Consider the following 24,686-nt stretch of genomic DNA (forward strand, 5'->3'; position numbering starts at 1 on the left):
TGAGAGAGAGAGAGAGAGAAGAAAAAGTAAAAAAGATATCTGTTGCCATTTAATTATAGATGTGAGCTGTATGTAGGTAATAATGTTTTAATGTTATTGCGCAACTCTCTTACCACTCTATGTAGTATAATGATCTCGATCTGCATAATATATGAGGAAGGATCTCTCTTTTGGAAATTTTGATAGATTTGTATTTGAATGCTGGTTTCAACATTTTCTGGCTAAGTGACTGGGTAAATCACTTATTCTTTCTAAGTCTTATTTTCCTAATCTTTAAATAAGAATTGTATATTTCACAGAGCTATTGTGAGGATTCAAGGTAATATATATAAAGTGCCTACTAGCATGGTGTCTGAAAAAGGTAGCTATTATTTTTATTTCAAAGATCATCATCCATGATGATCCATAATTTGTAGCAGCACTAGCCTTAAATTTGTAATGCCTCTGAACGGTTAGAGTGAAACTGCAGAAATGCATCTCGGGGTGGGGGGCCTCCGAGGAGCTCTGGTCCTTTATGTCTCAGATCGGAAAGAATTCAGCAAGAGGCAAAGTGACAGATAAGAAATGATTTATTAGAATAGGATGCTTATAGGTTTACAAGCAGGCAGGCAGGAGGGTGCTGCCCTGAGAACTTAGTGGGCTACAGTTTTATAATCAAAGGAAAAGTGGGGAGGGGGAGAAGACCACCTTCTTCCTCATTCTTGAGTAGACATCATGCTTCCAACATTGGTTCCTCCTCCATGTCGGGTGGGGGGTTTTTCTTGTCCCTACATGGTCAAACTGGGGCTGTCATGGTGTAATGGAAATGAGCAAAAAGGTGGTAACATATACTAAAATATGGTAAATCATCTCAGCTTTCAGTATAATGTCACCTTTTCCTTATATTTTTATTTTCAGTGTATGCAGAGAAGCATGTCCTAGAAATCATTAAATTACTGACCTCACTGGACAGGATGTGGGTCTCAATCCACCATTATTTTATTGTTTGGGGCATGTCTCATGCTTCTGTTACATGATTTTGCTGCTAAGCAAGCCTGCTTGGTTTTGTGGTGAAGCAAACCTGCTTTCTTGAGTGATCATTAACTTACAGGGTCTCCCATACTTTGTCTTTACTTACAGTCCCCTAGTGGGATTAACTATTTAATCACCTACTTTGTCCCTTTAATCTGTCCCTATCAAGAGCACTAAGCTGGGGATCTGAATATATGGATTCTTGCCCAAGCTTTACTGATAATTAACTATGTGACCTGCAAGTCATTTGATTATAATTTTCCATTTCTAGAATAATTGTATTGCTAAGCACTTTACTTTGTTCACAAAAGACAGTATTAAAGATACTGTAGAATGAGATAATAGATTACTGTGGGTCTGGTGTGTTGTCAGCGTTGGGCTGCACCCTGCAGGCCTGCAAGGCCTGTATCTGCCCAGCTTTAAGACCTAAGAAAGAGCCCGGAGTCAGTGACAGAGACATCAGTGGTTCAGTGGATAGGGGGAGCGTCTGAAGCAAGGTCCTGGAGCAACACCCCACCATCTGCAGCAGATGGCGGGTGGGACAGGGCAGGACAGTCTTCACTCCAAGGGCAAGGGGAGATGGGAGATTGCCAATTTTAAGGGGAATTAACCTCAGGTTGTTAAGAACAGTCACTGACTGGGGCCTGGGGCAGGTATGTAGGAAGGTCAGTCATGTGAGTAGGGTGTAGGTCAAGCAGGCACTGGTGGAGCAGGGAATGTATAGAGAGGAAAACACCCCTAAAAATGTGAAAGGTTATTTTGCTTTCTTCTAGTTAGAAGGTTGTTTCTGTCTAACTAGATTATGCGGCCAGCATTTTTTTCCCTATAAATGTAAAAACTAAAAGTGGAGACATGCTAATTGTTTCACATATATATAGCCAGTCTGATGTAAATCATGTAGGAAAATATGTATCATTTTTATTCAGACTTCAGGTAAGGGATCACTAAATAAAGTTTATTCTTTCCAGTAAGGACATTCTCCAAGTAATCTGCTGTCTTGAATGCCTGCAGTAGAGTAAGATTGACTTTTGATCAGCAGCTGAGAACTCGGGTGGTGTTACCCCAATGCTTAAATAACACTGCTGGTGTTCGTCCCTTGTAGTTATGCACATCTGCCAGTCTCATTAGGAAAAAAAATCTGGAATTGTGCTTCTGCTTTACAGTGTGTATGCTTCAAGCCCAGATTGGTATTTAAAATACCTTATTTTATTTAAAGCATTTTTTTGTGTAGATGGATCCTTTATTGTACTTTTATGAAACGTTCTTAGTCATAGTTATAGGAAATGTATAGCATAGAAATAAACAATTTGAGTAAAGTCTCTTCATGGATAATATTAAGAAACACAGTAATATTTATAAAGTATGGTGTATTTGTCACATGATTTTTAAAATTAATAAGAACTGGAAGCAGTTTACATAAAGTTCCTGTTAACTATTTCCATTTCTCATATAGAACATATTCCTGTATGCCTGAGAAGTAACTATAAATATGTGTAAAACTGAAATTTTCAGTGGCCTTGGGACTTTTGAGGCTCGTACATGTTTATGAATTGCAGCTGCACATATAAACGCATCTGTCCCTCACAGCTGAGATGCTTAACATGACTTTGAGTATAAACAGCCTTTCTCTCAACAAAGCTCTTCTTTATCTAATATACTTACTCTTTGTTGTTGCAAATGCGTCATTGCATCTGCTTATTTGGTGAATTTGCTCTTCTGAGGGTGATGAGATAAGTAGAATACATGATTTTAGTAATTGGGTTACTTTCCCTTCTCATTATAATAAGATACATGAAAGTGATTATTAAATGGCTTTTAAAAAAAAGATAATTATGCTGATGTTTTTGCCACTATATGTTTTCAGTTTTGAAAAAATATTTTATTAATGAAAATTATCAAATATAAACAAAAGTAGACGCGTCGACTGAAAAAAAGTACATGACCTAAAAGGTTTTTTTGGCGGACATTCTTAGGACTTCAAGCCTGGAGACAGCATCTCAAATAACCCTGAGAAACTGCTCCGAGGAGGTGAGGGGGAACCAGAATATATAGGAGTATTTGCAACAAAGGGCAGGTAGTCGGAATGTCAAAAGATTATTGTTAATTAAAGAAAACCAGATATCTCAAGTTAAGGAATTTACTGCTTTTCTATGTATAGGGAGGTGTAAGAGTCTGGGCTCACTGAAATCATTCCTTTGATAGGCACTTCAGCTATCTGGGACCAGTGTCCTGTGTTTTCTCATCCTGAGTTTCCTTAAATCTGCACTGTTGGGGTGGCTGCAGTCTAATGACTGCTAGTTGGGGGGCATTCCTTGTTTCCATCCCGAGTTCCCTCGGGGCTAACCATTGGCAGTGGCTGCTGTGACTGATGGCTGTGACATCCTTTGTTTACTGACATGACAGGCACTATTTTTCTTCTCAGACTAATACGTTGAAACCCTCATGTACTCATAATAGTATCAACAGTCATCAACATTATATTTGCTTATCTGTCATTCTAGTTTTTTTTTTCTTTATGTACATGGTCTCCTAAGAGGTTGGTTTCATATTGGTACCCTTTGTTTAATGAGCAGGAAAAGAGCTCTAATTGTTTCTATTAGGCAGTTAATCCTTGGTTGAGAAGGTCCAGGCAGGGAGATGAATTAGCATAACTCAAGCGTTAGCCCTGAAAAAGTTATGGGACGGAAAAAAATAAAATAGGAAAAAAATCTAGTGTAAGTATTAACCCATTTATAAGATTTGAATTGATACTACCAATGTTCTGCAGACTAAAAGAAGTCTTTTTTCAGAGGGCAGAAATAATCAAAATCCAATTAGAAGTTTCAAGATTTGGGGTAATAAAACCCTGCTTACTCTGCAGTGACTGGGTTTAATGCCTCAAGGAAAAGTCTGGCATTTTAGAAACCTTTATACTCTTAATCTAGCTGGAAGATAATATCCTCCTTTGTCCGCTGACCTCCCTTGTTACTTTTCTACCAATCTGTTGCCCCCTATTTCTCTGTTGCTTAAATTTCCACAGCGACCTCAAAGTTCTTGTCTAACTTCTTTGCTTTCGCTATGACTATTGTACAGTTCCATTGTAGCCTTATTAATTTGTAGACAAGCTATTATAATTTTCTTGAAACCCTTCCATGTATTTTGAGGAAATTAATAAATTCATACAACAAGCACTTAGGGAAAAAAAAAAGAGGCTCATTTATGGTTATGTTACTGTAAGGGGGACCCCTTCCAGGGCCCAAGAGTGGACTCTTGTCTAACACTCAGAATTGAATTGTCCAAGGAGACACCTGTACTGACAAAGCAAAAGACTTTACTAGGAAGGGGTGCCTGGGCGGAAAACAGCCGGGTATAAGGAACCCAGGAGAACTGCTGTGCCACGTGGCTTTCAGTCTCAGGTTTTATGGTAATGGGGTTAGCTTTCCAGGTTGTCTCTGGCTAATTGTCTTGCTTGTGCCCATATTTGGTCCAATTCCTGGCAGCGCATACATCTCTCAGTCAAGATGGTTTCCAGCGTGAGGATTTCTGGGAGGTTGGCAGGACATATTATGGGCTGGCATCTCCTCCCTCATTTTGGCCCCTCTTCCGGCTGGTGGTAGCTTGTCAGTTCTGTTTTCCTTATCGGGACCTCCTGCTGTGAGATAATTCATTCAAGCAGTTATGACCCTGCCTGGCCAGGGCAGATGATTTCTGTCAGTGGTTCACTAACAGTTCTAGGATAAGATATGTTTACAGGCTGGGCATTTTTCCACTCAGGATACATGTGGCTTAGAGTAAATATGATGTTGATAGTTCCCTTTGGCACTTAGGCTGGGCATCGTGCGTCTCATCTTTGTTATTCTAGGAGGAGCTGGAGGAAGAGGGTTGGGTCTCAGGGTATCATCCAGATAGGATGGAAGTATCCCCTTCTGCAGCAGCTCTGAAAAGCTTTGTTAAGTTTAAGTTCGGAGCTCCCAACTTTCATTCATCAGAGTAGGTCTAGATTTTCATTGGTTCCTTTCTTTCAGTTTATTCTATCACAAGTCACGGTTTCTCTGTCACTGGCTTATTTTCATCCTGTAGCCTAGGAAGAGGCCTGAACATTTAGTCATTGTTGGCTCAATAGCTTTGGGGAATAAATTTAATAAATTAAATATTTCTTCTCCCTAGGTCATGTTGGCTAGTGCAATGTAATCTCTACTTTATGATACATTTAAAGCCAAAGCATACCTATTATCTGATTGCTATTACTGATATTAATTATAACGATGATAGATAACATTCTTGTTCTAGTACTGTATGTCAGGCACTGTTCTAAGCTCTTCCGTGTTATAACTTATTTATTACTAATTCCCCTAATGAGATATAGGTACTATTACTAGCACCATTTTACAGGTGAGGAGACTGAGGCTCAGAGAGGTTAAGTATCTTGCCAAAATTCAAACTAGCTATAAAGTGGTAGAGCCCAGATTCAAACCTAGGCAGTTTAGCTCTAGAGTCTGTGTTGTTATCCATTATTCCATATTGCTCTTAAACATTTTTAGTGTGACTTTTATCTTTTGAATGAGAAGTATAATAGTACATAGGTTAATACCCACTTCACTTTTATTTCTACCAATTCTAAATAATTCCATCAGTATTTTAAGTACTCTAAAATCTAGTAATAGAAAATAAGCCTATTAAATTTACTTTGTTGAGATAATTTAACAGGCTTTATAGGAAAGATTTTTAATAGAATATAAACTATTCTAGTTTTAAACCTTCTAGCTCTTTGTGCTTGTGTTAATTTTCTCATCACTTTATTGTATAGACTAACCTTCCTGATAAAGGCTTTCAGTTAGGAAATTTGTATCATACTGGTTTTTACCATTCATTGACTGCCTTTGTTTTATGAATCAACATAGTTCTCCATCTCAAATTCATCTGAGTCAGTTAACTTCAGCAAGCACATACTATATGCAGAACATTGTACTACTAGCTTCTGAGGATAAAGAAGGCATTTTGTTAGCCTCAAAGACTTTATTATCTAGGCGTAGCAAATGCCATCTCCCCTTCTCCTCTATAAAGCCTTCTCAACTACCCCAACCCAGTTGAAATGAATTGTTTCTTATTTGCCACTGTTCTCAGCTTGTTCAAGCATTTCTTAAAATACTTATTATACTATACCTTGATGCATGTTGCATTTCTTTATTTCTCACAAGATTTTTGAGGACTGGGAACTGGGACCACATTCTACTGATTACGTTCCCTATCCTTATTTTGTATAGATGATGTGACTGATAATAAATCCAAACACAGTGTATACAATCTATAAATTCTGTAGTTAAGTTAGAAAAGTAAAAATACTGCAGAAACACAAAGGAGAAAACTATTACTGTGGGATTTAGAAACTCTTGATGGAAAAATATTTGATCTGGGCATTCCTTGAAATAGGTAGAGAAAAGGACAGGCTGTTCCAAATAGTGGGAATGATGTGAGCAAAGACACAGGAACAACCATAACTGTAAGGTGTTAAAAGAATGACAAATAGTTTGTCGTTGCAGAAGTTAAGATGCTTGGATGAGGGGTGCAGTAGTCAATAAAGTTGGTTAAATAGTTTGGGATCAATCCTTCCCAAGGAATTTAGACTTCATTTTATTGGTGATATGAAATTATCATCCTACAGGGAGGTTTTTCAGGCAGAATGCAAGATATATCACAGAGGAAAAAGAAAAATATAGAGAGACCAGTTAGGAAGCAAGGCTGTTGTAATAATCTAAGCATGAGTAACACAAGTCTGAACTAGTGTTGCGGCAGAGAAAATAGAAAAAGAAGGGATTTGCATTGGAAATATTTCAAAGGAAGGATTGAGGGGACATGCTTGTTAACTCATTGAGCATGGGAGGACTGTAAAATGGAAGAGTTAAAGATAATACCAAAATTCTGAGCCTTTTGGACCAGAAAACCTTGCCTATTAACTCAGAACTCACTCTGTGATCTTTTACAGAGTATCTAGGTACATTTTCATCTTTCCAACCATTCTTTAAGTCAGATAGAACAGGTTTTTAAATTTTTCATTCCTTCCTTATGGATGAGAAAACTGAAGTTCATAGTTATGACCTGCTCAAGTTTATGTTATTATTATGTGGCAACACTAGGATTAAAACCCAGCTTTTCCACAAGCAGTTGGTTTTGCCATGCTGAATTTGAAGTCTTAGCAGAATGTGAAATTTCTAGCAGGTTTTGGGACTCTACATGAAACCAGTAGTTGAAGCAATGGGAATGGTTGAGACTTCCAAGGGAGAAATTGTAGATAAAGGGGAGAAAGAGAATCATGGATTGGATTTTTGGTAATAGCATTTAGCTGAATAAAAAGAGATAAAGAAGAAAAGTGGAAAATAACAATCAAAGAAATAGGAAGAGGATCAGGAGTGGAAGATGTTGCTAGAAACTGAGAATATCAAAATGAAGAAACTGGTCAGAGCAAGATGCTATATATATTATGGAGACACAGAGGAAGATGAGGATAAGGAAAAGCCATTTAATTTAACAAACAGGAGATTATTAGAAAGCTTTGAGGAGAGTCTTTTGAGAGAAGGCTGAAGACCACATTATACTAGGTTGAAGAAAGTATATGAGGGAAAAAAGAAGAGGCAATGAGTTTACACTACTATTAGGAAACTTGTTTTTTATGTTTATATTCTTAGGGGATCAGAGTTTGGGATAATAGGTGGGTTTGTCTTATGCCTCTTCCCTCCAAATTACCCTGAGTAGAACTCTCCTCTTTTCTGGGGTATATGACTTAGGTGTGAGAGTTACTCTCTCTCTCACACCTAAGTCTTTACTAATAGCTCATGCAAAGCTGAGCTCAAGGAACCCTAGAAGATCAACACAATTAAATACCGCATAATTTGCATTTCAGACAGCTTCAAAGAGTTTTAAATGATAACCTCATTTTATAAAGTTTGGTATATTTTTGGCTTTATTACTTTCTAAATCCTGAAAGTGTTTTTTAATAATTTCTTATATAATACATTTGCATTGTATCTTTGTGCTTATTCTTATTTAAAGGATGGAATGGCCCTATGCATGTTCATGCAAAACACCTTAACAAGATTTATGAGGTAATGTATCTTTGTTTTTAAAATATAATTTCTAATAAACCAAAAATAGCTCTTCATTCTGTGATTTGCAGTAGTTAAAAAGTAGTCACTGATTTTCTAATCATATTTATTCTAATGATGAACTATTTGTGCCATCAAGGATTGTCATATAATTAAATATTACTGAAGGACATACAAGTATGTCTCTTAAAAAATAAGAGATGAGAGATAAAAAGAATTAAAGACATAGCACTTTTCCCTAAAGAGCTAATATTTAGGTATAATCTGGCTATATTTTAGGTATAGACATGGGAAAGTTAAATACTGTTACTAGAGCAGAATAGACACTGGTCAAGAGATGACACATAAAGATTACCTAATATTCAAAATTAGTAGAATGTATAGTGAAGTGGTCTGTATCCGCAAGGAGACAGAAAAAGAGTTACTAATTGGAGAAGGCTTTTACAGATTTCCGAGGAAGATGGATTCACTTTGCACCTAGATGAGGAAGAAAAAGGAGAAAATTTTGGGCCTGTCATTTTGCATTTGGGGTTACAAACTGTGAAATGATTGGGCTGATTAGCTTTCTACTTCTATATTCTGAATGTAAACAATTTAAATATAATTAAAACTAAGGAAATTCGTATTTATTTAGCATACTTGTTCATTGGACGTCACTGTATTTTTGGTACTCTTTGTGAGTCTAGAAAGAAAAGTGGAATCAACATTACTGTTTAAAATACCTTCTTCATTGTCTTAGCTCCTATTCACCTACTTCTCCCAATTACATTTGACTTTTCTTAAATAAATCTTAAAACTTAGGTTTTTTTTTTTTAAATAACCCTTTTTAGGGACTTCCCTGTTGGTCCAGTGGTAAAGAATCCACCTTACAATTCAGAGGATGTGGGTTCGATCCCTGGTCAGGGAACTAAGATCCCACATGCTGCAGGGTAACTAAGCCCATGTGCCACAACTACTGAGCTCGCGCATATCAACTAGAGAGTCTGCGTGCCGCAAACTACAGAGCCCACGTGCTGTGGAGCCCGTGTGCCACAACTAGAGAGAGAAAAAATCCCACATGCCACAAATAGAGAGAAGCCCGTGCCCTGCCAGGAAGAGCCCGCATGCTGCAACGAAAGATCCTGCATGACTCAATGAAGTTCCTGCGTGCCGCAACTAAGACCTGATACAGCCAAAAAAAAAAAAAAAAATCCTTTTTATTTGGAAGCAGTGTGTGTTAAGAAATTTGCAATTACTTTAGACCTGCACCTTTTCATTTTGGTTAGACCTACAAAAAATTCTGTACTTTAAAAACATTTTAAATTCACCTTTTAAATACACACTTTTTCAAAGTGGGTCTTTGCAAACACGAAAGGTTAAGACTTATTTTTACTTCAGAACCATTCTTTTATATAGGATCAGTCTCTGGATCATTTCAGTGAGTAATGAAAACATTTTTGATAGGAACCTTCAATAACAGTTCTGGAGCTCAATCTTCTGTACCACAATTCTTCCTTTTGGATACAGCCTTAATTTTCCCATCCATAATTTTTTTTTTTTTTTTTTTTTTTTGCGTTATTTGGGCCTCTCACTGTTGTGGCCTCTCCCGTTGCGGAGCACAGGCTCCGGACGCGCAGGCTCAGCGGCCATGGCTCACGGGCCCAGCCGCTCCGCGGCATGTGGGATCTTCCCAGACCGGGGCACGAACCCGTGTCCCCTGCATTGGCAGGCGGACTCTCAACCACTGCGCCACCAGGGAAGCCCCCATCCATAATTTGATACCAATAAAAATGGACTAAGACAATATCACATTGAATTATTCCCGATTGCCAGCTGCTGAAAAGTTCCAGGAGCTGTATACAGGCCTACCTCAGAGATATTGCAGGTTAGGTTCCAGACCACTGCATAAAGTGATATTGAAATAAAGCAAGTCACAAGAATTTTTTGGTTTCCCAGTGCATATAAAATTATGTTTACACTCTACCATAGTCTATTAAGTATGCGATAGCATTATGTCTAAAAAAATGTACATACCTTAATTTAAAAATACTTTATTGCTAAAAAATGCTAACCATCACCTGAGCCTTCAGTGAATCGTAAACTTTTTGCTGGTGGAAGGTCTTGTCTCAGTGTTGACGGTGGCTGACTGATCAGGGTGGTGGCTGCTGAGGGCTGGGATGGCTGTGGTAATTTCTTAAAACAAGACACCAGTGAAGCTTCCTGCATCAGTTGACTCTTCCTTTCATGAATGATTTCTCTGTAACATACAGTGCTGTTTGATAGCATTTACCCACAGAGGAACTTCTTTCAAAATTGGAGTCAGTCCTCTCAAACCCTGCTGCTGCTTTATCAAATAAGTTTATTTAACATTTTAAATCCTTTGTTGTCATTTCAACAGTCTTCACAACATCTTCACCAGGGTAGATTCCATCTCAAGAAACCACCTTCTTTGCTCATCCATGAGAAGTAACTCCTCATCTGTTAAAGTTTATCATGAGATTGCAGCAACTCAGTCACATTTTCAGGCTTCAGTTCTAGTTCTCTTGCTGTTTCCACCACATCTTCAGTTACTTCCTCCACTGATGTCTTAAACCCCTCAAAGTCATCCAAGAGATTTGGAATCAACTTCTTCATACTCATGTTAATGTAGATATTTTGACCTCTTCCCATAAATTGCAAATGTTCTTAGTGGCATCTAGAATGGTGAATCCTTTCCAGAAGGTTTTCAAGTGACTTTGCCCAGATCCATCAGAGGAATCACTATCTATGGCAGCTATAGCCTTATGAAATGTATTTCTTAAATAATGAGACTTGAAAGTCAAAATTACTACTTGATCCACAGACTGCAGAATGGATGTTGTGTTAGCAAGCATGAAAATAGCATTAATTTCATTGTACACTTTCATCAGAGCTCTTGGGTGACCAGGTGTATTGTCAGTGGGCAGTAATAGTTTGTTTTTTTGGTTTTTATAAATTTATTTATTTTATTTATTTATTTTTGGCTGCATTGGGTCTTTGTTGCTGTGTGCGGGCTTTCTGTAGTTGCAGTGAGCAGGGGCTACTCTTTGTTGTGTTGCGCTGTCTTCTCATTGCAGTGGCTTCTCTTGTTGCGGAGCACAGGCTCTAGGTGCGTGGGCTTCAGTAGTTGTGGCATGCGGGCTCAGTAGTTGTGGCTTGGGGGCTCTAGAGTGCAGGCTCAGTAGTTGTGGCGCACAGGCTTAGTTGCTCTGTGGTATGTGGGATCTACCCGGATCAGGGCTTGAACCTATGTCCCCTGCATTGGTAGGTGGGTTCTTAACCACTGTGCCACCAGGGAAGCCCTGGGCAGTAATAGTTAGAAAGGAATCTTTTTTTCTGAACAGTAAATCAGCAGTGGGCTTAAAATATTCAGTAAAACCTGTTGTAAACAGATGTGCTGTCACCCAGGCCTTGTTGTTCCATTTATAGAGCACAGAGTAGATTGAGCGTAATTCTTAAAAGCCCTAAGATTTGCAGAATGTTAAATAAGCATTAGCTTCAACTAGTAGTCACCAGCTGCATTAGCCCCTGACAAGAGAGTCAGCCTGTCCTTTGAAACTTTAAAGCCAGGCATTGACTTCTCTCTAGCCATGAATGTCCTAGATGGCATCTTCTAATATAAGATTGTTTTGTCTACATTGAAAATCTGTTGTTTGGTGTAGCCACCTTCATGAATTACCTTAGTTAGATCTTCTGTATAACTTGCTGCAGCTTCTGTATCAGCACTTGCTGTTTTATCTGGCACATTTATGTTACAGAAATGGCTTCTTTCCTGAATTCTCATGAACCAACCTCTGCTAGCATCACACTTTTCTTCTGTATCTGCCTCACCTCAGTCTTCATAGAATTGAACAGAGTGAGGACCTTGCTCTGGATTAGGCTTTGGCTTAAGGAAATGTGGCTGATTTGATCTTCTATCTAGACCAATAAAACTTTCTTCCTATCAGCAGTAAGGTTGTTTTGCTTTCTTATCATTCATATATTCACTGGAGTACCCCTTTTAATTTCCTTCAAGAACTTTTCCTTTGTATTCACAACTTGGTAACTGTTAGTCAAAGCCTAATCCAGCGCAATAAAGCGAAGCACAATGAAATGAGGTGTGCCTGCATTATACAAAAACATCCATTTATTTGGAAGAAAGTTGATATGTCTATAGTTTAAAAATATATAATGATTTGGGGAGGTATTTTGATAAGCTTACGTAGCATTTAGTATGAATTATTTTATCTTCATTATTATACTGTTTTGCTCATGATACATTGGCTAATAGTTCTATACTTTGAGGTGTGATTATTTTTATAAACATAGTTCAGTAATTTTGTTTCTACTGCACCTTAAGTTTTAAAAGTATTTGTAAATTAATATCAAAATTAAAAATATTAACATCCATTTTTCCTTTTTCCTTCAATATACAGACTTCCTTTAATAAGTGTTGCACTAGTTCAAGGTCGGGCCCTGGGTGGAGGAGCAGAGGTTACTACAGCGTGTGATTTCAGGTAGGAAAAGAATTGTATGACTCCGTGCACAGGTGTAATTAACATGCTCAAATTCATTCTTTGCCCGAATATCAATATTTTATTTATTCTTAAACAGGATAATCAATTAGTGAATATTTTCTTTTTGCCAATCATTAAAGTAGATAATTTTAGTCAGCCTAGTATAACTCCATAATTATTTCATTACTATGCATTTCAAAAAGTTAACAAAAGGATTTGAATAAATCAAATCCATATTAGCAAAGTCCCTGGGGAAGGAAACCGAGAAAATATATGAAACTTTAAGATTCCCAAGAATTATACAAGAAAAGTAAAGAACTAAAAAAACCCAGAGAAATAAAGTAAAGAGAATAGAGAAAGAGACTGCTTAAGTCTTCCTCTTACAAATAACAAGAGGTTTTCTGAGAACTATTTCCTATCTTTACTGTGATTTGTAGTAACTTTGTGGAGATTTTGGGCTGATTAGGGAATTTAATTAGAGAAAGTTATTTGGGACCAATTAACCATTCAATCCCTAGAATTCTTTTTAGTATTGGCTAGCTGTACTTTATAGGAATGACACAATTTTGATAAGGCCTTCTATATTTTGGTTTTGTGTGTATAAAACATAAATGTTCAGTTTAATGACTTGCTACAAAATAGGAACCTATGTAACCATATTATAGGTCAAGAATTGAAAGATTGGGGCTTCCCTGGTGGTGCAGTGGTTGAGAGTCCACCTGCCAATGCAGGGGACACGGCTTCGTGCCCCGGTCTGGGAGGATCCCACATGCCGTGGAGCGGCTGGGCCCGTGAGCCATGGCTGCTGAGCCTGTGCGTCTGGAGCCTGTGCTCCGCAACAGGAGAGGCCACAACAGTGAGAGGCCCGCGTACCGCAAAAAAAAAAAAAAAAAAAAAAAAAAAAAAGAATTGAAAGATTACTGGCACTCCTGAACCCTCATACATGCACCTTCTAAGTCATAGACCCTTCATTTCCATCTATAGGAAGCTATTACCCTGTATTTTATGATAATTACTTTCTTACTTTCCTGTATAGTTTTATAAGTTAACTATTCTGTAACCAATATATTCTATTTTTTTTTCTTTTTGAACTTAATATAAATGGCATCATATACTAATAGAAATACTATGAGGAAAGATTCAGTAAGCTAATTCATGCAAAGTAGTAACATTTTATTGATATATTAATTTTTCTCTTTTAAATTTATGACAGGTTTCAATTTATAAGTTGAAATATATCACTTTGTATTCACATAAATCGGGATTTTAAAATAGTTTTGGTGTATAAGACAATTTACAAAGATCCCAGTCTCTCTGAAAACTAGTACTTACTAACTGGGGAGGATTCTTGTACACAACGAAAAATGGTGATTTCACATGACAGTGACCTCTGCTGTCATCAGTGCAGATTGCATCAGGAAGCTACATTTCATTCTGTGAGGAGGAAGCAGTTACTGGCTTCATGGACAATATGAGACTAAATATAAATGCTCTCTGTGTGTGAAAGGATTAAATGCTTTCTCACTTTACCCTGAAACACAGGTACTTGTGGAATATATAATTTAAATATATAATTATATAATATATATAAGATATAAAGTATATATTTAAGTATAATTTAATATATTTAAAGAATCCTAAGGTATATGTGAGTATACATTATTACACTTAAAAATTCTCTACATAAAAAAACAACATTCTCTGCATAAAAGTAAGTGCAAGTTAAAACTTTATAGATGCACTCTGGAGAAAGTGTACCCTCTAACACAGAGTCTGGTGTTCATCTTTAAGCATTTATTAGACTTTGGCATCATCCTTTATATTCATTCCTGACCTGTGTTTGGGTGTAGTTAGGGTTTAGGCCAAAAGGCAAAATCACAGAAAAAATAGAGATTATTTAGTCCTTTAATACTGCTAATTTACCTTGCTATGTTATTCTCTAAATGAAGCATCATGTGTTCCTAGAGCCTCATAAAATATTTAGTTTCTTTGATTATGAGTTGTCTGAGGGTACTGCCCTCATCAGATATATTCAGTAACATAACCAGATACAGTCACTTTTCCAATGAAGACATATTCATTTGTGGACCAACTACTTGGCATATACAGACCCTCATATTAAATTGCATTCAGTAGAGTCATTCATTAAACATAGTTTAGCACCATGGCTAGCTAGGCACTGCCATTTAAGAAACTTGTATGCCTTGGGGTTTTGTTTGATTTTTCTAGTAATACAGTTTTATTACATTTTATAAAATTTCTGATTCACAACTGATAAGAATTTTTAAAAAAATAGAAACTGATCCTTCACAATAGAAGTGTGAAAAGCATTGTCCTAGACTATTCAGCCCTTTTAAATCTTTATACTAAATGCAAGAGTTCTTAAAAGATAAAGGCTAATAGAGAGGGTTGTATACTGAAGTACATTACTAGCCACAGTTACAAGGTAGTGATAAATCAATACAAATTACTCTAGCTGATTTTCCCCCCAACTTGATCAGTACCCTGTCAATTATCTTCTATGACAAATTATATTATAAAAACACCTGCTTGTTATAAAAAAACCACCAAAAGCTTTCATAGCATTCTGCTAAAAAGATAAGTTCCTTCCTTAGGTTGGCTCTTTTTAGCTTAACTTTCTTACCTTGGAGAATTGCCTGGAATTCACTCAACTGACAGAAGAAGAAGAGAAATAATCTTACTATGAATATTCCAAAGAATTGAGCTCATGCACCATTCTAGCATTATCCTACTCCCTGCCCCAAAACCCTTTAAGCACCAGCTGATAATACATGTAATGAATTAATGTCAGAAACAGGTCTACATGGCATATATAGACCCTCATACTAAATTGCCTTCAATTGAGTCATAATTTTCATTTAAACTTTCTTAGAGAAAATGGCTTTTTAAAAACATTTTCTAAAGCAAAACATTAACTTACGAATTAAAAAATGACATTCTACAGTGCTCACAGTCTCGTCACTCTAACATTATCTTTCCCTTTAGTGACAAAATTGATGAGGAAATAAAAAGCTAGAACTGTGTTAAAATCATTTGCTTCAAATTTTAAAATCTGTCTTGATTAAAATATCTAGAATGAAATATAAATTAAGGAAATATTTATTTGAGTATTAGTTTTCTATTGCAGCCATAACAAATTACCACAAATTTAGTGGCTTATAACAACATCAGTTTATCTCACAGAGGTATAGGTTGGAAATCTGGCTGGGCTCAACTGGCTTCTCTAAACCTGGTCACACAAGGCCCAAATCAATATGTTGGCTGGACTGGGCTCTGAGGGCTCTGAGGGCTCATCTACTTCCAGGTTCATCCTGGTTACAGCTGGCAGAATTCAGCCCGTGCACTTGTAAGACTGAGGTCCCTGTTTTTCTGTCAGCCTGTCAGCCAGGGGCCAGTCTTTGCTCTTGGAGGATGCCTGCATTCCTTCTCATGTTTTCCATGTGGCCCCCCCTTCAGCAGTGGTGGGTTAAGTTCCTTTCATACTTTGAATCTTTCTCACTTTCCCCTCTGCTGCATCTCTCTGACTCCAGCTGGAGAAAGTTTTCTGCTTTTAAGAGCTCATGTGGTTAGATTAGGCCCACTCAGGTAATCAAGGATAATGCCCCTATTTTGATGTATATAACCTTAATTACATTTGCACAGTCCCTTTTACTATGTTTACTATGCACAGCTTCCAGGGATTAGGGCCCAGACATCTTTGTGGGACCATTCCACCTACATCATATGGGCTTGGCATAGAGAATATAGTTGCCAGATTTTTTGCTTTTATATTCCTATTTGATCACCAATTAAAATTGGTAACTTTGTTACTCTAAGCTACCTTTGTAACTCTTTTTAAACTTTTATTTAGGTACTTTTTAGAAAACAATAAGAGTTCCTATATACACCACATTTATAAAGGTTCGTTGATATAAACATTATTTTAAGTGTAACTATAGTATGGTTTCTTAGATTGGTTTCAAGCTCAAGTTTCCAGAATGTGTTTTAGGAGGTACTTAGAACACTCATTCCTTGATTCTGCTTTCTGTCTTATTCCATGTCATTCAAAAAAAGGGGGTCGAGGTGGGACAAAGGGGAGAGAAAAGAAAATCTCTCAGAACTACCCTAGAAAATAGAAAATGACAAACTCAGACTGCTTGGCTTTTCAGCATCAACTTTTGGCAATCAAAAGCATGTAAACAGTTTAATTACATGTCTAATATTTAGTTTTTGCTACTTAATTTGGTATAAGAGAGAAACTGGAATTGCATTTTTTGTTTGGAAATATAGTCAGCCCTCTGTATCTGCGGGTTCCAAATTCAAGGATTCAGCAAAGGATTGAAAATATTCTGGAAAAACAATTCCAGAAAGTTTCAAAAAGCAAAACTTCAATTTGCCATGTGCTTGCAGCTGTTGACATAGCATTTACATTGTATTAGCTATAAATAATCTAGAGATGATTTAAAGTATATGGGAGGGTGTGTGTAGGTTACATAAAAATACTATTTTATATGAAGAAATTGAGCATCTGAGGATTTGATATATGTGGGGGGTCCCGGAACCAATCGGGACAGAGAATTTTCCTATACTACATAATCACTTAAATTTACCGATTTTTAACACTTTGCTGTTTTGTTTTTCACCTCGTGTGTGTGTGTGTGTGTGTGTGTGTGTGTGTGTGTATACGTATGTTTTATATATATAATAATTTTTTTCTGAGAAATTTGAGTAGGTTGCAAATGTCTTGCCCTTTTACTCCTTTAAACACACACGTACTCACATAAATATATATTATTTTTTAAGAACTAGAGTATTTCCTTATTTAACCACAGCACAGTTGTCAAATGCAGGAAGTTTAACATCAATGCCATACTTTTATCTAACATACTATCCATATTCCAGTTGTGTCGATTCAGCAGTAATATCCAGTATAGCACTCCTGGACTTTTCCTCCACTGTGAAATCATGTACTGCACTTAGTTGTCAGAGTTCTTCACATTCAGAACTGAGATAATTTATTTTTAAGCCAGTAAGTTTGTGTTATAACATCAATAGTAAATAATACAGGTGATGATATTTTTAAAATGTTTATTGTGCTTTCTGGTTGTAAAAGGATATGTGTGCATTCTGGTGAATATGAATCACCTGGGGATTTTATTAATAATATGCAGTTCTGATTTCATCTCAGGGGTGAAGCCTGAGGTGATGCTGATGTTGCTGGTCCACAGACCACACATTGAATAACAAGGTTCTAGATTATTTTGAAAATACTTATTTCAGAAATATTTTACATATTGTAAAATATACCTTATTGTACATTAAAAATTTTTTTAAATGTACAGTGAGTTATAGACTAAAAATTAAAGTTGTTGCCATTCAAAGATAATTAGCATTAGCACTGTGGTGTGCTTTCTTCACATCTTTTTAAAACAGATGTATAACTATTTTTTTAAAATTAGGATCATATGACATATAGTTTATATTTAATGTACTTGGAAAACATGAATTTAATAAATTTAAAATATTCCATCAGTTTGGATTACTAAAATATCCTCCTTTGGTTGTTTCTAATTTTTCTCTATTATGATTAATGCTGTGAGAACTGCCTTATAAATAAGGCTTTGTTCTTTTGGATTATTTCCTTAGAATAAATCCTAGTACTTATTAAGTAGTTCAAGTACTTGGTCAAGGGATGTGAAAATGTTTAAGGTGTTTGATATATGGTGCCAAGTTATCCTCCAGGAAATATTCTGCCACTTTATACAACTACCAGCAGTATATGAGTGTCTGTTTGAGAGCATCTTTTCTTACAATGAGTATTACTCTTTTAAAAGATCTTTTCTAATTTTGATAATCAAAAATTAAATTTTATTTTAATTTGCAATTTTTAAAGGTTTCAATGAGGCATAAATTTTCCCATGTTCATTGATGTGTATCTGTGTGTGTGTGTGTGTGTGTGTGTGTGTGAATTGTCTGCATTTTCTTTTTGCTCTTCTTTGGAGTATCTAAGATTTAGCTGTTTATATACACTGGATGAAAAATACATTTTTATTCCTCCATCTCCCTAGAGAAATAAGATTCTCAATTATGCAATTTAGAGCCTGCCTATCTAATTTGTTTTCAATCTCTAACATTGCTTTCATGAATATAAATAACCCTCAGCCAAAGGTATTAGCATTTCCAGCTGCTACCCATTACTTCAAAGTATATTACAAAGAAGGGGAGCTAGAAACAGCCTTGTCCCAAGGGAGCTACTGTAGGTAGCTCTTTTCTTAAAATACTAATTTAATAGGTAAAACACAAAATACACATAATATACACACTTGCGGGCCTCCCTGGTGGCGCAGTGGTTGAGAGTCCGCCTGCCGATGCAGGGGATACGGGTTCGTGCCCCGGTCTGGGAGGATCCCATATGCCGCAGAGCGGCTGGGCCCGTGAGCCATGGCCGCTGGGCCTGCGCATCCGGAGCCTGTGCTCCGCAACGGGAGAGGCCACAACAGTGAGAGGCCCGCATACCGCAAAAAGAAAAAAAAAAAAAAAAAAAATATATATATATATACACACTTGCACAAATGTGCGCGTGCACACACACACCAACCAGCACATCCCAGAGTCATTAGAAAACAAATTCCATTTTTGCTGCGGCAGTGCCTGTTCTCTAAATATGAGATGTCCACCTTAGGAAGCAGTCACGCTGCCCACGCATGTTGCTTTGTTTTGTAGTTATCACTGTATTATGCGGAAAGACTTATTTTAGAGCCTGTGATATCAAGAAAATGCACCTCTGAGCATGCTAGGATTACTGACTATTAAAATCAGACTATAATCCCAAAGCATTTTACTGTTTCTGTCTCACTGTACCACACACACACACGCATGCACACACACACACAATATTCACTCATTCAACCACATACTCTCTTAGTCAAGCAGTCTCTTTGCATAAAATACACGGAGCCTCATGAGGACAATCAGCTGAGAGCAGGAAATCAGAACAGTGAGGTATGGGGAGAATCTTTGGGGTCTTTCCTTCTATTGTCCATAATTTATCTTATGTTGTGATGGCAGGTAGAAAACAGGAGGAAGGAGGTGCCAGGAAAGTACATGCACAAATAAGTGTCTGCGTTCAAAGCATGGTTTTAAAGTATTGTTTGTGGTCAGATATGTTGTTGCTATTATATAATTTTATGTGCCATATTTCCCCATATCACCAGTTTGCTTTGTTGTATTTGATTCGTTCTATTTATTTATTTATTATGGCTGTGTTGGGTCTTCGTTTCTGTGCGTGGGCTTTCTCTAGTTGCAGCGAGCAGGGGCCACTCTTCATCGCGGTGTGCGGGCCTCTCACTGTCGCGGCCTCTCTTGTTGCAGAGCACAGGCTCGAGATGTGCAGGCTCAGTAGTTGTGGCTCACGGGCCTAGTTGCTCCGCAGCATTTGGGATCTTCCCAGACCAGGGCTCAAACCCGTGTCCCCTGCATTGGCAGGCAGATTCTCAACCACTGCGCCACCAGGGAAGCCCGGTTCGTTCTTAATACCATGTATAAGGACCAGCAGTTTCTGGCCCTAAAGTTTATTTAAATCAATGATTTCAGACTTTAAATTGATATCATGTGATTTAATTTTGTAACAGGACTGCTTTCTTTAAAATTTTTAAATATTTCAGCTTTTACTTATATTGCACGATATTCCTTAAGTTAGTCTTAGAGAGATATACGTCTATTTTTCTTTTTTTAAATCAACTTGGAATCTTCTGCTTCAGCCATATCTATAACAGAACAGTTTTATTTCTACCTTTATTTGGAAATGAAAAATTGTATATATTTTGTATTCTCCATTAACAGATATTGAGGAAAGGTAGTATATCATTATTTGCTGGGCTTCCAGTGTGAGTATAGCTCTTTTACATTCAATACTTTAGGGACTGAGTGAGTTTAGTCCAGGAAACAACTTTATAATGTCTTTCTAGCAGAAACATCTGCTGTATTTGTAATGACTTATCTATTAATGTAACCAACTTGCTAATAAAAGCTAGTACACATAGTTTAATGTGTACACTGTGAGGCTACAAAATACATACAATTTTTATATTCCAAATAAAAGTAAAAATAATACTGTGTTCTATAGATGTGGCTCAGACAGAAAATTTCACACTGATTTTTTTTAAACATATATAAACACAATTCCTCTAAGATTCTGTTTAAAAGAATTGTGGTGTATGTATGTTCTAAGTAACTTTCATATATTAACCATTTAATACACATGGTAATTCTATGGCATAAGTACTACTGTTATATCTATTTTATAAACAAGCATACTGAGGCCCAGGGATGTTAAGTAATCTACTCTTCCTCATCCTCTTTATACCATGTGTCTTTTTTCTTTGCTGTATTTTACAAGGTGTAAAATGCAGCTGGTCTAGTGGCCAAGCCAGGCAGCCTGGTTTACATTTATGCACTTCACATCAAAGCTCCTACTCTATCCCAATGCAGTTATTTATGTGTTTCTAACTCTTTGCCACAGAAATCAGTAAAAGTACCTTTCTTTAATAATAAAGATTTTTTTTTTTTTTTTTTGGCGGTACGCGGGCCTCTCACTGTTGTGGCCTCTCCCGTTGCGGAGCACAGGCTCCGGACGCGCAGGCTCAGCGGCCATGGCTCACGGGCCCAGCCGCTCCGCGGCATATGGGATCCTCCTGGACCGGGGCGCGAACCCGTATCCCCTGCATCGGCAGGCGGACTCTCAACCACTGCGCCACCAGGGAGGCCCAATAATAAAGATTTTTAAAAAACTTTTTTATAACTTTTACTAAAAAGCTTCCTGTTTTAGTAAAATTTGGTAATTGTTTTAAAATTGTTTTTCTTGAATACATTTGTTCAAAGTCCTGCAACTTATAGCTAACTCATCAGAAAGTAGTAGCACAATGAAGAGTCTTTTCAGGTATCAACATTGACCTTGCAACACCTGTCAAAGGTGATACTGTTCCTCAAGTTATGGGTAGTGTTTCCTATAACACTGATGCATCCATACTATAACACCAGGTATATCCATATTTGATTAATTTCCTCCTCTCCCCCAAGGTGTCACAGGAAATTTTCAACTTTGCCAATAATAATGACACTAATAAACAGATGATACTTATAATTTTTACTTTTAAAAATAAGAGAGTTTAATATGGTTTTATAAATGAGTTGGCTATAAGGCTTCAGAATCTTAAGATTCAGGTCTTCCAGTTTTCTACATAGATTAATAGATTATCCCTTGCACTAAATTACATTACAGGTGGTACCAGGTAACTGCATCTAAACTCTAGCAGTAATTAGTGTATAATCCTATAAGGCCTATCAGGAAGCAGTTTCTGTTTTTGGATGCATCTTGTTGATATGACATTTTCTTCATAAATTCTGGTTATCACCATTAAAGATTTTATATTTAAACTAACTTTTAGGTTAATAAAGAGTATTGTGAAAGGTTATCATCTGAATGTTCCATATTTCTCTCATTGTTAGACTGAACTATTTTGTGTTCTTTTGTCACTAATACATTTTTTGGTCATATTTTCTAATGTACTGATAATATGTACATCAGTACACAAGTACACCCTAGGCATGACATGTAAAGAATGGATGTCAGAGTTTGATCACAATAGGTATTTTTATAAAGATCACCTCAGGATTTGTTAGTTACAAAATTCATACCTCACCTTGTAAAATAAGGCAAAAGGGAAAAACCACACATGGTATAAAGATGGTAATAAACATTCTTCTTTAGAAGCAAATAATTCCAAATATAAATATGCTTACATATATAATAACTTTTTTTTTTTTTTTTTTTTTTTTTTTTTTTGCGGTATGCGGGCCTCTCACTGTTGTGGCCTCTCCCGTTGCGGAGCACAGGCTCTGGACGCGCAGGCCCAGCGGCCATGGCTCACGGGCCCAGCCGCTCCGCGGCATATGGGATCCTCCCAGACCGGGGCACGAACCCGTATCCCCTGCATCGGCAGGCGGACTCTCAACCACTGCGCCACCAGGGAGGCCCTATAATAACTTTTGTTGTCATAAGTTCATTTACACTATCCCAGCATCTAGAACTTTAACCAACTTTTATGTTCAGCTGATTTTAAATGAATTTTTCCCTGACATAATCCTTTTCTGTACTGTAGGCATAGATCTGAGCCATCAGTGTCAATTCCAGTATATAATTAGGAACTGTGACACATTTATTCTGTGAAAAGCTTTATAGGATTTTCATTAACAATATTCCTATTTCCAAGTCTATTAGACATTATTGTAATGTCTATTCTACTTCCTTAATTTTTGACCTTGATTTCTGTTTATTATAAGACAGTACTCCTCTCACAACTTGGGGCTAGATTCAGATTAAGATACTTGTTCTTTCTTCCCTCCCATTTAAAAATTATTTATTGAAAACTACTATTTTCATGGCTATTTGCTTCTAATAGCAGTTGTCCATAATTGAGGCAGATTTTCTCTTATAGGAATTCACAGCTGTGAAGAGAAAGTTCTCTTTCCCAGTGGGTTAGTAAATAGGCTTTTGTGAGAAGTCTCTACTGGAATATTTCTCTTGATTAAAGGGTCAGAGACTGAAAGTCTATTGTTCTTGGTGCTAAAAGAACCAAACCACCTGCAGCTAAGCATTGAACTCTTTGGAAAACCAGAACTATCTTAAAGTCTTCGTTTTTGTAATGAGTAGTTTGAAAGCAATAATTTTTCTTAAAAAATTAAAATTCAGACATGAGTTTTGGTCCAAATTAGAGATTTTAACATAGTGAATGCATTGAAGAATGCAGTCCAAATAAAACTCATACGCTGCATTCTCTAAACAGTATAGCTTTATGCAGCCTGTTAATACTATACACATATTTAACTGGCAAATGTGATTGCTGTGCCCACTAATCTCTTTGTGTTTATTCCCTTTTATTGTTCCACTTGATTATTCATCCCCCTATTCATAGAAGTCCCAAGATTTGGGGGAAATGAATCCCTGCTATAGGAAATCACTCAAGTCCAACCCAAGCCACTATCAACTTCAATGGTATCCCTGCTTCCACTCATCTAGTTAACTATTTTATGTACTGTGAGGTTAAGAGCACACATAATGAAGCTGACTTTCTTGGATTTAAAATTCTGGTCCTGCTATAGCTGCATGGCCTTGGGTTCGCTATTTATTTAATCGCTGTTGCCTCTGTTTCCCTCTGTAAAATGAGCGTGTTACTGTACCTCATAGGGTTGTTCTGAGGATTAGTTAACATAAAGTTCCTTAAATAGTTGGTGTGCTATTAAATGCTAAATAGGCTACGCTTACAAATCAGATACTACTCCTTAGGTCAGCCTCCTCCTAAAGAGCTTCACACTTAAAAAATAAAACCTGACCTCTTGAGTGCCTATAAGCTTACCTGTCTGATTTCATCCCCCATTACTCTCTGTTGGCTCTATTCAAGCTACATTAGCCTGTTCCCCAGAGATACTAAGCAGTTCTACTTCAAGGCCTTTGCACTTGCAATTCCCTCTTCCTGGAATTCCCTCCCAGAATTTTGCATCGCTCACTGACTTGGGTAAGCTGCTCAGATATTCAGAGGACTCCATCTAAAATAGCACACACACAGCCTCATTCTCTAGTTCCTTGCCTCATTTTCTTTATAGCATTTATCACCACTGACATTATATCTGTGCAGTGTCTTTCCTAACAGGAATGTAAACTCAGCATAGGGATTTTATTTCGGTCATTCCTGTAGTCCCGCATCTAGCATTGGTAGTGCTTAGGAAATATTTGTTGGAAGAGTGGATCAATCAATTCTGAGTTAAAAAAAACAAACAAACATTTCCCCCCCCCCAGGACTACTGAGTTTAACTTACTATGCATTTTTTTCATGGTATGCACCTAACATTCCTTACGCGCATATTTTCACTTGAATACGGGTTTTCTCAGTAGGCCACCACTCACTTGAGAAAGATACACTTGGGGCTTTTAGAAGTAAACATAAAGAAAGATTAGATTCTTATATGCAAAGTAAAAGATAAGCGAGCACAAGAATGTTGACCATGTTTTCAAAGGTAAGTGCTAAATACTGTGCAATAAATTGAA

The 24,686-nt window shown here is 37.0% G+C and overlaps 1 protein-coding gene across 5 annotated transcripts in view; it reads left to right on the top strand.

Moving 5' to 3' along the window:
- The window catches only part of ECHDC1 (ethylmalonyl-CoA decarboxylase 1), a 42,422-nt gene that overhangs the window by 17,086 nt on the left and 650 nt on the right, over window positions 1-24,686 (top strand). For 4 of the 5 annotated variants that reach the window (XM_082633539.1, XM_082633536.1, XM_082633537.1 and 1 more), the window contains 2 exons: window positions 8,038-8,090; window positions 12,503-12,583. In XM_082633539.1, the coding sequence (XP_082489665.1) occupies window positions 8,038-8,090; window positions 12,503-12,583 (134 nt within the window). The remainder of the gene's footprint in view (window positions 1-8,037; window positions 8,091-12,502; window positions 12,584-24,686) is intronic. The other variant, XM_082633540.1, reaches the window with a different exon arrangement.

This window comes from Mesoplodon mirus (genome assembly GCF_964341445.2).
Source record: "Mesoplodon mirus genome assembly, chromosome: 10".
In the NCBI taxonomy this organism is placed as follows: domain Eukaryota; kingdom Metazoa; phylum Chordata; class Mammalia; order Artiodactyla; family Ziphiidae; genus Mesoplodon; species Mesoplodon mirus.